At 49.8% G+C, this 15,301-nt stretch overlaps 1 protein-coding gene across 1 annotated transcript in view; it reads left to right on the top strand.

Moving 5' to 3' along the window:
• The window catches only part of LOC139412569 (ras-associated and pleckstrin homology domains-containing protein 1-like), a 70,443-nt gene that overhangs the window by 40,485 nt on the left and 14,657 nt on the right, over positions 1-15,301 (top strand). The window contains exons 7-9 of the mRNA XM_071159286.1: positions 5,553-5,630; positions 9,133-9,292; positions 15,092-15,213. Coding sequence (XP_071015387.1) covers positions 5,553-5,630; positions 9,133-9,292; positions 15,092-15,213 — 360 coding nt within the window. The remainder of the gene's footprint in view (positions 1-5,552; positions 5,631-9,132; positions 9,293-15,091; positions 15,214-15,301) is intronic.

The following is a 15,301-nucleotide window of genomic DNA, read 5'->3' as shown; positions in this document are numbered from 1 at the left end:
CCAAGGCGTTTACGTGTTTTCCTCCTCATGGTTGACAAAAGGCTGAAAACGTCAATGATTTTGACCTGACCCGACCCGACCCTCCAAAGCTAAAGAGAAATAACAAGCCGAGTCATAGGTTCACTGACTGGTCTGGTGCAGTGAAGTGACACTGAGGGAGATTTCCATGAAGAAAATAAAGAGCAGTGTAGAGTATGTTGTTGAAGATATTTGTCCCCAAAAAATTGCTGGCCTGTTTTATTTGAATCGCCTAATCCTCTTTTAGGGTTGGAAAAGGTTTCTCTCTCTCTCTCTCTCTCTCTCTCTCTCTCTCTCTCTCCCTCTCCCTCTCCCTCTCCCTCTCCCTCTCTCTCTCTCTCTCTCTCTCTCTCTCTCTCTCTCTCTCTCTCTCTCTCTCTCTCTCTCTCTCTCTCTCTCTCTCTCTCTCTCTCTCTCTCTCTCTCTCTCTCTCTCTCTCTCTCTCTCTCTCTCTCTCTCTCTCTCTCTCTCTCTCTCTCTCTCTCTCTCTCTCTCTCTCTCTCTCTCTCTCTCTCTCTCTCTCTCTCTCTCTCTCTCTCTCTCTCTCTCTCTCTCTCTCTCTCTCTCTCTCTCTCTCTCTCTCTCTCTCTCTCTCTCTGTGTCATATATTTATCTGTCATCTTTAGTCTAGAACCCATTCTCCCCTTCCTCCCTCCTACATTCTTGGCATTTGTTTGATGGTTGTGTGTCAGATGTCGACTTTGGTGGATTGTAAAAGTTGGCCACTTTCTATCGTGATTTTGATTTTTTTGCCTTCAAAACGAAAGCAGCTGAGCCAAGTGCTCGTCCTGGGATACACGGAGAGCAGTTGGCGATAGATACTGTCTTCGAGGGTGAAGTATGGCGATGTACTGTATATCTGTCAATGCTGCAAATTACCACCGTTTTTGACCGAAATCTATCTCCGTTGTGATGCTTCGACGTTGTTTTAGATGCACAGACCCAGGAGCGTTTGTTTTTGGCGTTCCTTCATTTAGCGCGAACGCTAGCCAAGGCCATCCGTCGTATGAAAACATCTGTTAATAAACAATTGGCACTACACAAATGAAGACCCAAAACAAATTCGTCAAGCACTTTTTAATTTATGCGGAAGGCCTAAGTCATTCTCAGGGGGAGTTTCCTGTATCGCTGCTCATTTGAATATTATGGATGCCAACACTGGAGGATTGTGGGTAGGAGGAGGCACGCACCTGTGTATGTCTTCTGACATAGTATGTCAAATTCTTAAACACACATACAAACACAAAATTCGTCTGCCCCCGAATTTCATGGCCAGGACCTGGGGGCCATATGATTTAATTGACTAATTATGAAGTTGTACTAGTCCAATGTAGCACGCGGCTATTTGTTTCTGAGCAGTTTTTAAGCCAACCGTCTGTGTCTGCGTTCAGAATGCCATCCAAATGGGTTTAGAGGGAGAGCGAGAGCGTGCCTGAGGTGTTTGTGGCAATGGGAGGTTTTGTATGTCAGTGTTACACTGCTCTTTTACACACACACACACACACACACACACACACACACACACAGATAGATGTTTCACCACACTTCTCCCCTGCTTCATGAGCCAGAATAGAACTACCAAGAACAGAGAGCTGTAGATGGGGAGAGGGAGGGGAACAAGGGAGAGGGATGGGGAACAGGGGAGAGGGATGGGGAACAAGGGAGAGGGATGGGGAACAAGGGAGAGGGATGGGGAACAAGGGAGAGGGATGGGGAACAAGGGAGAGGGATGGGGAACAAGGGAGAGGGATGGGGAACAAGGGAGAGGGATGGGGAACAAGGGAGAGGGATGGGGAACAAGGGAGAGGGATGGGGAACAAGGGAGAGGGATGGGGAACAAGGGAGAGGGATGGGGAACAAGAGACGGGGAGAGGGATGGGGAACAAGAGACGGGGAGAGGGAGGGGAACAAGAGACGGGGAGAGGGAGGGGGAACAAGGGAGAGGGAGGGGGAACAAGGGAGAGGGAGGGGGAACAAGGGAGAGGGAGGGGGAACAAGGGAGAGGGATGGGGAACAAGAGACGGGGAGAGGGAGGGGAACAAGAGACGGGGAGAGGGAACAAGGGAGGGGGAACAAGGGAGAGGGAGGGGGAACAAGGGAGAGGGAGGGGGAACAAGGGAGAGGGAGGGGGAACAAGAGACGGGGAGAGGGAGGGGAACAAGGGAGGGGGAACAAGGGAGAGGGAGGGGGAACAAGGGAGAGGGAGGGGGAACAAGGGAGAGGGAGGGGGAACAAGGGAGAGGGATGGGGAACAAGAGACGGGGAGAGGGAGGGGAACAAGGGAGGGGGATGGGGAGAGTGAGGGGGAACAAGGGAGAGGGAGGGGGAACAAGGGAGAGGGAGGGGGAACAAGGGAGAGGGAGGGGGAACAAGGGAGAGGGATGGGGAACAAGAGACGGGGAGAGGGAGGGGAACAAGGGAGAGGGATGGGGAACAAGAGACGGGGAGAGGGAGGGGAACAGGGGAGAGGGAGGGGAACAAGGGAGAGGGATGGGGAACAAGAGACGGGGAGAGGGAGGGGAACAAGGGAGAGGGATGGGGAACAAGAGACGGGGAGAGGGAGGGGAACAAGGGAGAGGCAGGGGAACAAGAGACGGGGAGAGGGAGGAGAACAAGAGACAGGGAGAGGGAGGGGAACAAGGGAGAGGGATGGGGAACAAGAGACGGGGAGAGGGAGGAGAACAAGAGACGGGGAGAGGGAGGGGAACAAGGGAGAGATGGGGAACAAGAGACGGGGAGAGGGAGGGGAACAAGGGAGAGGGATGGAGAACAAGAGACGGGGAGAGGGAGGGGAACAAGAGACGGGGAGAGGCAGGGGAACAAGAGACGGGGAGAGGCAGGGGAACAAGAGACGGGGAGAGGCAGGGGAACAAGAGACGGGGAGAGGCAGGGGAACAAGAGACGGGGAGAGGCAGGGGAACAAGAGACGGGGAGAGGCAGGGGAACAAGAGACGGGGAGAGGCAGGGGAACAAGAGACGGGGAGAGGGAGAGGAACAAGAGACGGGGAGAGGGAGGGGAACAAGGGAGAGGGATGGGGAACGAGACGGGGAGAGGGAGGGGAACAAGAGACGGGGAGAGGGAGGGGAACAAGAGACGGGGAGAGGCAGGGGAACAAGAGACGGGGAGAGGGAGGGGAACAAGAGACGGGGAGAGGGAGGGGAACAAGAGACGGGGAGAGGCAGGGGAACAAGAGACGGGGAGAGGGAGGGGAACAAGAGACGGGGAGAGGCAGGGGAACAAGAGACGGGGAGAGGCAGGGGAACAAGAGACGGGGAGAGGCAGGGGAACAAGAGACGGGGAGAGGCAGGGGAACAAGAGACGGGGAGAGGCAGGGGAACAAGAGACGGGGAGAGGCAGGGGAACAAGAGACGGGGAGAGGCAGGGGAACAAGAGACGGGGAGAGGCAGGGGAACAAGAGACGGGGAGAGGCAGGGGAACAAGAGACGGGGAGAGGCAGGGGAACAAGAGACGGGGAGAGGCAGGGGAACAAGAGACGGGGAGAGGCAGGGGAACAAGAGACGGGGAGAGGCAGGGGAACAAGAGACGGGGAGAGGCAGGGGAACAAGAGACGGGGAGAGGCAGGGGAACAAGAGACGGGGAGAGGCAGGGGAACAAGAGACGGGGAGAGGCAGGGGAACAAGAGACGGGGAGAGGCAGGGGAACAAGAGACGGGGAGAGGCAGGACGGGGAGAGGCAAGAGACGGGGAGAGGCAGGGGAACAAGAGACGGGGAGAGGCAGGGGAACAAGAGACGGGGAGAGGGCAAGACCGGCTTTTTATAGGTGCAGCAGAAATTCCTTTTTCAGCCTCCATGGAATCCTGTGAAAATGCAGTTGGAGAGTGCCAGCAGTAGAGAAGGTGAGATCTATTTACTGAGGAGGATGCAGGAAGCAAAGTGCTGTGGAGGAGGACACGGAGAAGGGGGTTCGCAGTCCAAAAGCTAAATTAAGCGTGACTGGGATTGACTTTATATTTTAATCCTCCATTGGTCCTTTGAACCCTTACACAGATACATACACACTCCACACTGAAAGCCTGTCTCTGCGTGTTGCCTTTCTTGCATTACACCGCCACTCATGCAGAAAGGTAGTCTGGGTCATGGAGGGGGTGCCCAGATAAGAGGCTTGGATCTTAATACCCCAACCCCTCACTACCCTAATACCGCTCCCTGTTTACTGTTGTCGGGGGGGGGGGGGGGCAAAGCAAAGCTGCTCACAGCTACCCCTGCACTGATTGGATAAGGCGGAAGAGGGTCTGGCGAACGGGTCCCCCTGGTTGGCGAGAGGAGAGCGGGTACACATTGTGATTGGGTGACGGGACAGAGGGGTCCTCTGTCGCCAGCCGGTGAAGAGGTTCTCCTGTTTGTGTGGGGATTATGGCTTCGGCGATTGGGCACGCTCCCAGGACTCTGCAGCTGTTTGCGAGAGCGAGGATGGAAGGGGGAGGGGCGTCTCGTCTCTGAGTTAGAGGGGGTTAGTCGTGCTCATCTTGTGCGTGCATGCCGGTGTGTGCGTGTGTCAAGGAGCCTGTACTCTCTCACACACTCCACTCCGGTCTTGCTTTCCTGGCTGTAGCGTGTCAGAGGAGGGGTGAGTGGAAGCAGGTTGAAGTCTCTGCGTTGGTCTCATTCATTGGTCTCATGGTCCCATTCATCTAGACTCAATTAGGGTCTTGGAAGGAGAAGATCGGGATTTTTGGAATGGTGACGTTCCGACATCGGGGGAAACGATCTATTTTTTGTGTGGTATCTAGGCTTTCTCTATGTACTATGTTAAGCGTCTTTGTTGTTGTAGTTGTTGTTTTGTAGCGGAGGGAACTGACTCTTTTAGGACCGGCTTCATATCTTCCGCAGATTCTTGCCATTTGGGGGATCCTCCACTATTGTGTCCCATCCCCCGTGTGGCGAGACCAAGGGGATTTCCCGCATCTCGGCTTCTGCTCTAGTCGAGAGAAAGAGCGAGAGGGCGATTTAATGGGGAGAGAAGGATGAAAGAGCGGCCATCTTTGAGAGGTTTTTTTGGTATTTTTATTTTTTACCAATGGAGCATTGGAGCACTGGTGATTTAGGGCTACCTACTGTTGGGTTGGAGTCGGACGTGTTGGGCTGATCTGTGTGTGGGAGGACACGCGCGTTCTGTGTTGTGGTGGCTATACCAGAGATGGAGGTGATGTCGTCTTGCTGGAGGGGCCAGGTAAACGATTCCAGAGCCATTGATGGAATGCACAGTATGTATACGCTTAAGCATCTTTTGTCAATGACTGAGTGGTACTGACTGGTGAGTTGTGAGCGGCATTGGTCTCAATCTGGCAAAGGGAGTTCAGAGGGCATCAACTGTCTGCCCTGCGACGAGGAGAGAGGTATGAAAAGAGTAGGAGAAGGTGCTTGAGGAGGAGGTTGGCTCAGTATTGAAGGCTCCTGTTGGTTTTTGTGCGTGTATCTGTTTGGCCATTTTGTGTGTGTGTGTGTGTGTGTGTGTGTGTGTGTGTGTGTGTGTGTGTGTGTGTGTGTGTGTTAACTGTTGCTCTGTGTCTAGGAGGAGCAGGGGGCCAAAGTGAAGGCCGAGAAGATCCGAGTGGCCCTGGAGAAGATCAAGGAGGCGCAAGTCAAAAAGGTAAGATTCTGACCCACGCCCACGCGCAACCGGATACCGTGTTGTTCTACAGTACGTCCTGTCCGTTCCCACTGGGATGCATAGTTCCGGAAGATCCTCTCCATATCTGCTTCAGATTCACTGTGTGAACTAACTTCATTCAGAGAGATGCTACGAAAAATAGGTAATTGCAGTGTTTGAGTGCATGTGCCTGTTTGTTTGTGTGTGGTGTGCATTCATGCCCGTGTCTGAGAGGGCGAGAGAGAGACAATCAGACATTTTGCACTGGCATCTGTAAGACTCCTTGTCCTTTTGGGTTGATATGAACAAGTCTTGTTTTCGTGAACAACCGGAGTCCTTTTGCACTCTGTTCCAGTCAGTGAATTGGTTCTGTGAGCCACACCAGGCACCGGTTTCAGGCCATCGGGCCATTTCACCAGTGTGGGTGAGCTTGAATGAAGTGCAACTGCTCTGAATGAAACGGCTCTGTTGAACACAGTGATGTGCTCTTATTCTCCCAGTACATTATGGAGAGAGTAGACCCACCATTTCGGTCCACACTGACTGATGTACGCCAGCTTCTAGATTAAATTGATCCATCTCAGGAGAAAAATACATAAGATATTAGCATGCAAAGATTGTGCCCTCTTCAAATATGTTGGCGTGTAACGTCACTGTAGAAGCACGCTGAATCAAAGATGGCCGCTCTTTCATCCGTTTCTCCCCTTTTATCGTCCTCTCGCTCTCTCTCTCACTGTGTGTTAAATGTGTAGGACACAGAAAAATATGACATTTTTGTGAATGTTGTTTTGGAACGGTGTGTGTTGTTGAATTTGCTCTATATTACCGTGTTGCAATATAAAATGCAGCAAAGATTGACCGTTGCATTGAAACTGATTTCACCTCCACTTTGCTGGAGGCTAGGATTGTTTTTAGGAGGGCAGGATTTGGACTCGTATGATTTTAGAATGGGAGGATTTGTTTTTTTTGGGGGGGGGGGGTCTATTGAAGCGGCCCTAATCGAACCCTATTGACTATATAGTGCACTACGTTTGACCAAAAGTAGTACACACTGTATAGGGAATAGGGTGCCGTTTGGGACTCAACCCACGACTGTGGATGTAGGTCAAACTCAATGGATGCCCAAGTCTCGGACACAGCCGCTTCCTGGCTACAGTTTGGTTCAGAGATCTATTTGATTGGCTCTGCTAACTTAGTGATTTGATGTTGCAGTCCCTGTGGGAGAGGATTACTGAGCCCTCCCATGGGCGCTGGCTGTGTGTTTCTCCCGACCATGTCACACACGCTCACAAGCACGTACACACACAACAACAACAAATGTTTTATTGTCCCGTACACCGGATAGGGTTGTTTTACAGCGTCAGCCATAGAATTACGGCGCCCCTGGAGCAAATTAGGATTAACTGCCTTGCTCAAAGGCACATTGTCGGCTCTGGTATTTGAACCAGCAACCTTTTGGTTACTGGCCCACCACTCCAACCGCCTACACTCACACTGCTGGGGCTAGGGGAGCCCGGTTGTGACACAAGGGGGATTTTGTCGCAGTGGTATTAAGTCTCTCTGGGGTGCATTCAAACCAGCGCTGGAGACCAGGACTGCAGCAGAACAGGGGCCTGAATTTGTTGAACATTGTATACGTTAGACATGTTTTCTAGATGGCAGCATGGAGACAGGACTAAGTTCAACTGAAGACCGTTTCAATCTTTGGAGCCGTGCCATTTTTAGATCCACTTGGTAAATACACTGGTGGCTGTGTCCAAAACGGCACCCTATTCTCTATACACAGTAGTTGCACTACCTCTGAAAGGCGCTGGTCAAAAGTAGTGCACTATATAGGGAATAGGGTGCCATTTCAGATGCAGCCTGTATTTAACCAGCATGTTGTGACACCATACTACACACTGTGGCATAAGGTGCATATCACAGGTTCATATCACATCCTCAATAGTTGTCCTTGGGGCACTGAAACATCCCTCTGAAATTGGTTTCATATCAACAATTATGTTATGAAGTAGCCTGGTCCCAGATCTGTTTATGCTGTTGCTAACCTCGTCCCCAGGCTCCAGTATCTGGTGCATAGAGCCTGGTAACACTGTGCCACAAAGTGGGACTTGACAGCGAGCCTGTTACGGCTGTATTAGATGGGACTTGAAAGGGGTGTGATTTAACCTCTCTGCGCACCGAACCCGTTAGTTAGCGGGATTAAATTCGACAACATACGGTGATCGCTACATAAATAGTCATATTAAACATTCATGAAAATACAAGTGTCTCACATGTTTCGAAAGCCTAGAATCTTGCTAATCCAACTGCGTTGTCAGATTTAAAAAAGGATTTACTGCGAAAGAACACGATGCGATTATCTGAGAACAAAGCCCCATTTAAAAATAACTATTTCAACCAGCACAGGCATAACAACATCACAAATTGCAATAAAATAAATAGTTTACCTTTGACGATCTTCATCTGCTTGCAATCCCAATGCTCATTGTTACACAATGAATGATCTTTTGTTTGATAAAATCCATTTTTATAACCTAACACGAAACATTTTGTGAACTGCTTGTGTCGTGAATTCCGTCTCATTCCATTTTCGACGACACATTCCAGGTAAATAACCCACACAGAACGTGATTTTTCCAGTCGTGTTTGGTTTCATTGCAATCAACTGGTTTGTTTGTAACACAACCAAACACGACTGGAAAAATCACGTTCTGTGTGTGTATTTACCTTGAATGTGTCGTCGAAAATGGAATGATGGGTCATTTCGCGGGACGTATTGACTGAAAGAAAACGATTTGAAGACAACAAGTAATGACATTGTGCACCAATGATATGACCGCTGTTTCGTTGATTGTGACTGTATTTTAAAGTCGAGGGAGCCTGTTACGGCTGTATTAGATGGGACTTGAAAGAGGTGTGATTTAAAGTCGAGGCAGGAGAGGGAGCGAGCATGTTACGGCTGTATTAGATGGGACTTTGATAAATGGCAAATCACCAATTAAAATAAACATATCACATTGACCATATTATTTTGGGGAAGCCCAATTTGAGTTGGTGCATATAACGTTTTTGTGTGAACTATTTGTAAGATATGTACTTTCAGATTTTCCAAACTCACGTCCCCAAACTCACCTCCTCACGTTTAAATCACTTCTGCTCCGTGCGCTCTGAAGTCCACAATGTAGGGGGGAGGTTTTAAGGGTTATGCTAGATGGTGATAGACAAATAGATCAGCCATAGACTTCCAGTCAAGTCCCGTTTTGAGGCGCTGTAAAAACCTGACAGTTCAACCGAGAGGGAGGCAGCTGGTGGACGAGGTTAAGCTCTTGCTAAATTCATTGCCGTCATTCTCAAAGCCAAACATTCGTTATGACAAAGATTTGGCATGATGGCACAAGCAGACTGGCACTCAGGCTAGTGAGAGAACTGTTCTATACGAAGTGCCTGACCGTTCTGCACCTCTTCTTCCTCCTCATCCCTCTTCGTCGTCGTCCTCCAGCTGGTGATCCGGGTGCACATGTCGGACGAGAGCTCCAAGACCATGATGGTGGATGAGAGACAGACTGTCAGACAGGTGCTGGACAGCCTGCTGGACAAGTCCCACTGTGGCTACAGCCCTGACTGGTCACTGGTGGAGACCATCAACGAGCTTCAAATGGGTATGTATATACTGGCAACGATGCTGGGAATATACTGGGGGAGAGTGAGATATTGAGGAGATACAGGGTTATACTGGGGGAGAGAGAGATATTGAGGAGGGAGATAGAGATATTGAGGAGGGAGAGGGAGATACAGGGTTATACTGGGGAAGAGGGAGAGATTGAGGAGATACAGGGTTATACTGGGGGAGAGATTGAGGAGATACAGGGTTATACTGGGGGAGAGAGAGATATTGGGGATGATACTGGGGGAGTGAGATATTGAGGAGATACTGGGGGAGAGTGATATTGGGGATGATACTGGGGGAGTGAGATATTGAGGAGATACTGGGGGAAAGTGATATTGGGGATGATACTGGGGGAGTGAGATATTGAGGAGATACAGGGTTATACTGGGGGTGAGTGAGATACAGGGTTATAGTGAGATATTGAGGATGATACTGGGGTTGAGGGAGATATTGAGGAGATACAGGGTTATACTGGGGTTGAGGGAGATATTGAGGATGATACTGGGAATATACTGGGGTTGAGGGAGATATTGAGGATGATACTGGGAATATACTGGGGTTGAGGGAGATATTGAGGAGATACAGGGTTATACTGGGGGAGAGTGAGATATTGAGGATGATACTGGGGGAGTGAGATATTGAGGAGATACTGGGGGAGAGTGATATTGGGGATGATACTGGGGGAGTGAGATATTGAGGAGATACTGGGGGAGAGTGATATTGGGGATGATACTGGGGGAGAGTGATATTGGGGATGATACTGGGGGAGTGAGATATTGAGGAGATACAGGGTTATACTGGGGGTGAGTGAGATACAGGGTTATAGTGAGATATTGAGGATGATACTGGGAATATACTGGGGTTGAGGGAGATATTGAGGATGATACTGGGAATATACTGGGGTTGAGGGAGATATTGAGGAGATACAGGGTTATACTGGGGGAGAGTGAGATATTGAGGATGATACTGGGGGAGTGAGATATTGAGGAGATACAGGGTTATCCTGGGGGAGAGTGAGATATTGAGGATGATACTGGGAATATACTGGGGTTGAGGGAGATATTGAGGATGATACTGGGAATATACTGGGGTTGAGGGAGATATTGAGGAGATACAGGGTTATACTGGGGGAGAGTGAGATATTGAGGATGATACTGGGGGAGTGAGATATTGAGGAGATACAGGGTTATCCTGGGGGAGAGTGAGATATTGAGGATGATACTGGGGTTGAGGGAGATATTGAGGAGATACAGGGTTATACTGGGGGAGAGTGAGATATTGATGATGATACTGGGGGAGTGAGATATTGAGGAGATACTGGGGGAGAGTGATATTGGGGATGATACTGGGGGAGTGAGATATTGAGGAGATACAGGGTTATACTGGGGGTGAGTGAGATACAGGGTTATAGTGAGATATTGAGGATTATACTGGGGTTGAGGGAGATATTGAGGAGACACAGGGTTATACTGGGGGAGAGGGAGATATTGAGGATGATACTGGGAATATACTGGGGGAGAGGGAGATATTGAGGATGATACTGGGGGAGAGGGAGACATTGAGGATGATACTGGGGGAGAGGGAGATATTGAGGAGATACAGGGTTATACTAGGGGTGAGTGAGATTGAGGATGATACTGGGAATATACTGGGCGTGAGCGAGATATTGAGGATGACACTGGGAATATACTGGGGGAGAGTGAAATATTGAGGATGATACTGGGAATATACTGGGGGTGAGTGAAATACTGGTGGATATACTGGTGGAAACTTGGGGGGAGATATTGGGAGAGCGTGCGGCGTACTGAGCCAATGTGGACACTCAGACAGTGTCAACTTGTAGTGTTGTCTAGGTAGTAGCTGGTATTGTAACCGTTTGTGTTTTCAAGACTGTCCGTGAATGTTTCTGCAGCTGTTCATCTGTCTGTGATGGAGTGAGTCAGGGACGGGCGCCCAGCCTTTCCAATGCTAGAGGAAACACTCGCAGTAGGTGCAGGCAGCATGGTTATTTAGGCTGCTAGAGGAAGCATTCATGGTAGGTGCAGGCTATATGGTTATTTAGGCTGCTAGAAGAAACAATCGTGGTAGGTGCAGGCAGCATGGTTATTTAGGCTGCTAGAGGAGGCATTTGTGGTAGGTGCAGGCAGCATGGTTATTTAGGCTGCTAGAGGAGGCATTCGTGGTAGGTGCAGGCAGCATGGTTATTTAGGCTGCTAGAGGAGGCATTCGTGGTAGGTGCAGGCAGCATGGTTATTTAGGCTGCTAGAGGAGGCATTCGTGGTAGGTGCAGGCAGCATGGTTATTTAGGCTGCTAGAGGAGGCATTCGTGGTAGGTGCAGGCAGCATGGTTATTTAGGCTGCTAGAGGAGGCATTCGTGGTAGGTGCAGGCAGCATGGTTATTTAGGCTGCTAGAGGAGGCATTCGTGGTAGGTGCAGGCAGCATAGTTATTTAGGCTGCTAGAGGAGGCATTCGTGGTAGGTGCAGGCAGCATGGTTATTTAGGCTGCTAGAGGAGGCATTTGTGGTAGGTGCAGGCAGCATGGTTATTTAGGCTGCTAGATTAAACACTTGTGGTAGGTGCAGGCAGCATGGTTATTTAGGCTGCTAGAGGAAACACTCGTGGTAGGTGCAGGCTACATGGTTATTTAGGCTGCTAGATTAAACACTCGTGGTAGGTGCAGGCAGCATGGTTATTTAGGCTGCTAGAGGAAACACTCGTGGTAGGTGCAGGCTACATGGTTATTTAGGCTGCTTGAGGAAACACTTGTGGTAGGTGCAGGCAGCATGGTTATTTAGGCTGCTAGAGGAAACACTTGTGGTAGGTGCAGGCAGCATGGTTATTTAGGCTGCTAGAGGAAACACTCGTGGTAGGTGCAGGCTACATGGTTATTTAGGCTGCTAGATTAAACACTTGTGGTAGGTGCAGGCTACATGGTTATATAGGCTGCTAGAGGAAACACTCGTGGTAGGTGCAGGCAGCATGGTTATTTAGGCTGCTAGAGGAAACACTTGTGGTAGGTGCAGGCAGCATGGTTATTTAGGCTGCTAGAGGAAACACTCGTGGTAGGTGCAGGCTACATGGTTATTTAGGCTGCTAGATTAAACACTTGTGGTAGGTGCAGGCTACATGGTTATATAGGCTGCTAGAGGAAACACTCGTGGTAGGTGCAGGCAGCATGATTATTTAGGCTGCTAGAGGAAACACTCGTGGTAGGTGCAGGCAGCATGATTATTTAGGCTGCTAGAGGAAACACTCGTGGTAGATGCAGGCAGCATGGTTATTTAGGCTGCTAGAGGAAACACTCGTGGTAGGTGCAGGCTATATGGTTATTTAGGCTGCTAGAGGAAACACTCGTGGTAGGTGCAGGCTACATGGTTATTTAGGCTGCTAGAGGAGGCATTCGTGGTAGGTGCAGGCAGCATGGTTATTTAGGCTGCTAGAGGAAGCACTCGTGGTAGGTGCAGGCTACATGGTTATTTAGGCTGCTAGATTAAACACTTGTGGTAGGTGCAGGCTACATGGTTATATAGGCTGCTAGAGGAAACACTCGTGGTAGGTGCAGGTTACATGGTTATTTAGGCTGCTAGAGGAAACACTCGTGGTAGGTGCAGGCAGCATGATTATTTAGGCTGCTAGAGGAAACACTCGTGGTAGGTGCAGGCAGCATGGTTATTTAGGCTGCTAGAGGAGGCATTCGTGGTAGGTGCAGGCAGCATGGTTATTTAGGCTGCTAGAGGAGGCATTCGTGGTAGGTGCAGGCAGCATGGTTATTTAGGCTGCTAGAGGAGGCATTCGTGGTAGGTGCAGGCAGCATGGTTATTTAGGCTGCTAGAGGAGGCATTTGTGGTAGGTGCAGGCAGCATGGTTATTTAGGCTGCTAGAGGAAACACTCGTGGTAGGTGCAGGCTACATGGTTATTTAGGCTGCTAGATTAAACACTCGTGGTAGGTGCAGGCAGCATGGTTATTTAGGCTGCTAGAGGAAACACTCGTGGTAGGTGCAGGCTACATGGTTATTTAGGCTGCTTGAGGAAACACTTGTGGTAGGTGCAGGCAGCATGGTTATTTAGGCTGCTAGAGGAAACACTCGTGGTAGGTGCAGGCAGCATGATTATTTAGGCTGCTAGAGGAAACACTCGTGGTAGGTGCAGGCAGCATGGTTATTTAGGCTGCTAGAGGAAGCACTCGTGGTAGGTGCAGGCTACATGGTTATTTAGGCTGCTAGAGGAAACACTTGTGGTAGGTGCAGGCAGCATGGTTATTTAGGCTGCTAGAGGAAACACTCGTGGTAGGTGCAGGCTACATGGTTATTTAGGCTGCTAGATTAAACACTTGTGGTAGGTGCAGGCTACATGGTTATATAGGCTGCTAGAGGAAACACTCGTGGTAGGTGCAGGTTACATGGTTATTTAGGCTGCTAGAGGAAACACTCGTGGTAGGTGCAGGCAGCATGATTATTTAGGCTGCTAGAGGAAACACTCGTGGTAGGTGCAGGCAGCATGGTTATTTAGGCTGCTAGAGGAAACACTCGTGGTAGGTGCAGGCAGCATGATTATTTAGGCTGCTAGAGGAAACACTCGTGGTAGGTGCAGGCAGCATGGTTATTTAGGCTGCTAGAGGAAACACTTGTGGTAGGTGCAGGCTACATGGTTATTTAGGCTGCTAGAGGAGGCATTCGTGGTAGGTGCAGGCAGCATGGTTATTTAGGCTGCTAGAGGAAGCACTCGTGGTAGGTGCAGGCTACATGGTTATTTAGGCTGCTAGAGGAAACACTTGTGGTAGGTGCAGGCAGCATGGTTATTTAGGCTGCTAGAGGAAACACTCGTGGTAGGTGCAGGCTACATGGTTATTTAGGCTGCTAGATTAAACACTTGTGGTAGGTGCAGGCTACATGGTTATATAGGCTGCTAGAGGAAACACTCGTGGTAGGTGCAGGTTACATGGTTATTTAGGCTGCTAGAGGAAACACTCGTGGTAGGTGCAGGCAGCATGATTATTTAGGCTGCTAGAGGAAACACTCGTGGTAGGTGCAGGCAGCATGGTTATTTAGGCTGCTAGAGGAAACACTCGTGGTAGGTGCAGGCAGCATGGTTATTTAGGCTGCTAGAGGAAACACTCGTGGTAGGTGCAGGCTACATGGTTATTTAGGCTGCTAGAGGAAACACTCGTGGTAGGTGCAGGCTACATGGTTATTTAGGCTGCTAGAGGAAACACTCGTGGTAGGTGCAAGCTACATGGTTATTTAGGCTGCTAGAGGAAACACTCGTGGTAGGTGCAGGCAGCATGGTTATTTAGGCTGCTAGAGGAAACACTCGTGGTAGGTGCAGGCAGCATGGTTATTTAGGCTGCTAGAGGAAACACTCGTGGTAGGTGCAGGCAGCATGATTATTTAGGCTGCTAGAGGAAACACTCGTGGTAGGTGCAGGCAGTATGGTTATTTAGGCTGCTAGAGGAAACACTCGTGGTAGGTGCAAGCTACATGGTTATTTAGGCTGCTAGAGGAAACACTCGTGGTAGGTGTAGGCAGCATGGTTATTTAGGCTGCTAGAGGAAACACTCGTGGTAGGTGCAAGCTACATGGTTATTTAGGCTGCTAGAGGAAACACTCGTGGTAGGTGCAAGCTACATGGTTATTTAGGCTGCTAGAGGAAACACTCGTGGTAGGTGCAGGCAGCATGGTTATTTAGGCTGCGTCACACATGGCACCCTTTCCCTTCTATAGTGCACTACCTTTGACCATGGATTGAACCATGTTTCACACACACTCCCTCTCTCTCTCTCTGTCCTCAGAGCGGATCTTTGAGGACCATGAGAACTTGGTGGAGAACCTACTGAATTGGACCAGAGACAGCCATAACAAACTGATGTTCATCGAGCGCATCGAGAAATATGCCCTCTTCAAGAACCCCCAGGTAAGACCTTGGAACTAGGAAATCCCCTTCCAATGTGTTGTGTGTACACTACTCACACAGCTTTAGTGTAGAGTACACACACACACAT

The sequence above is a fragment of the Oncorhynchus clarkii genome, chromosome 7, assembly GCF_045791955.1.
Source record: "Oncorhynchus clarkii lewisi isolate Uvic-CL-2024 chromosome 7, UVic_Ocla_1.0, whole genome shotgun sequence".
Taxonomy (NCBI): Eukaryota; Metazoa; Chordata; class Actinopteri; order Salmoniformes; family Salmonidae; genus Oncorhynchus; species Oncorhynchus clarkii.
Note: the sequence above shows the minus strand (reverse complement) of the source record. Positions and strands in the feature narration are given on the sequence as shown.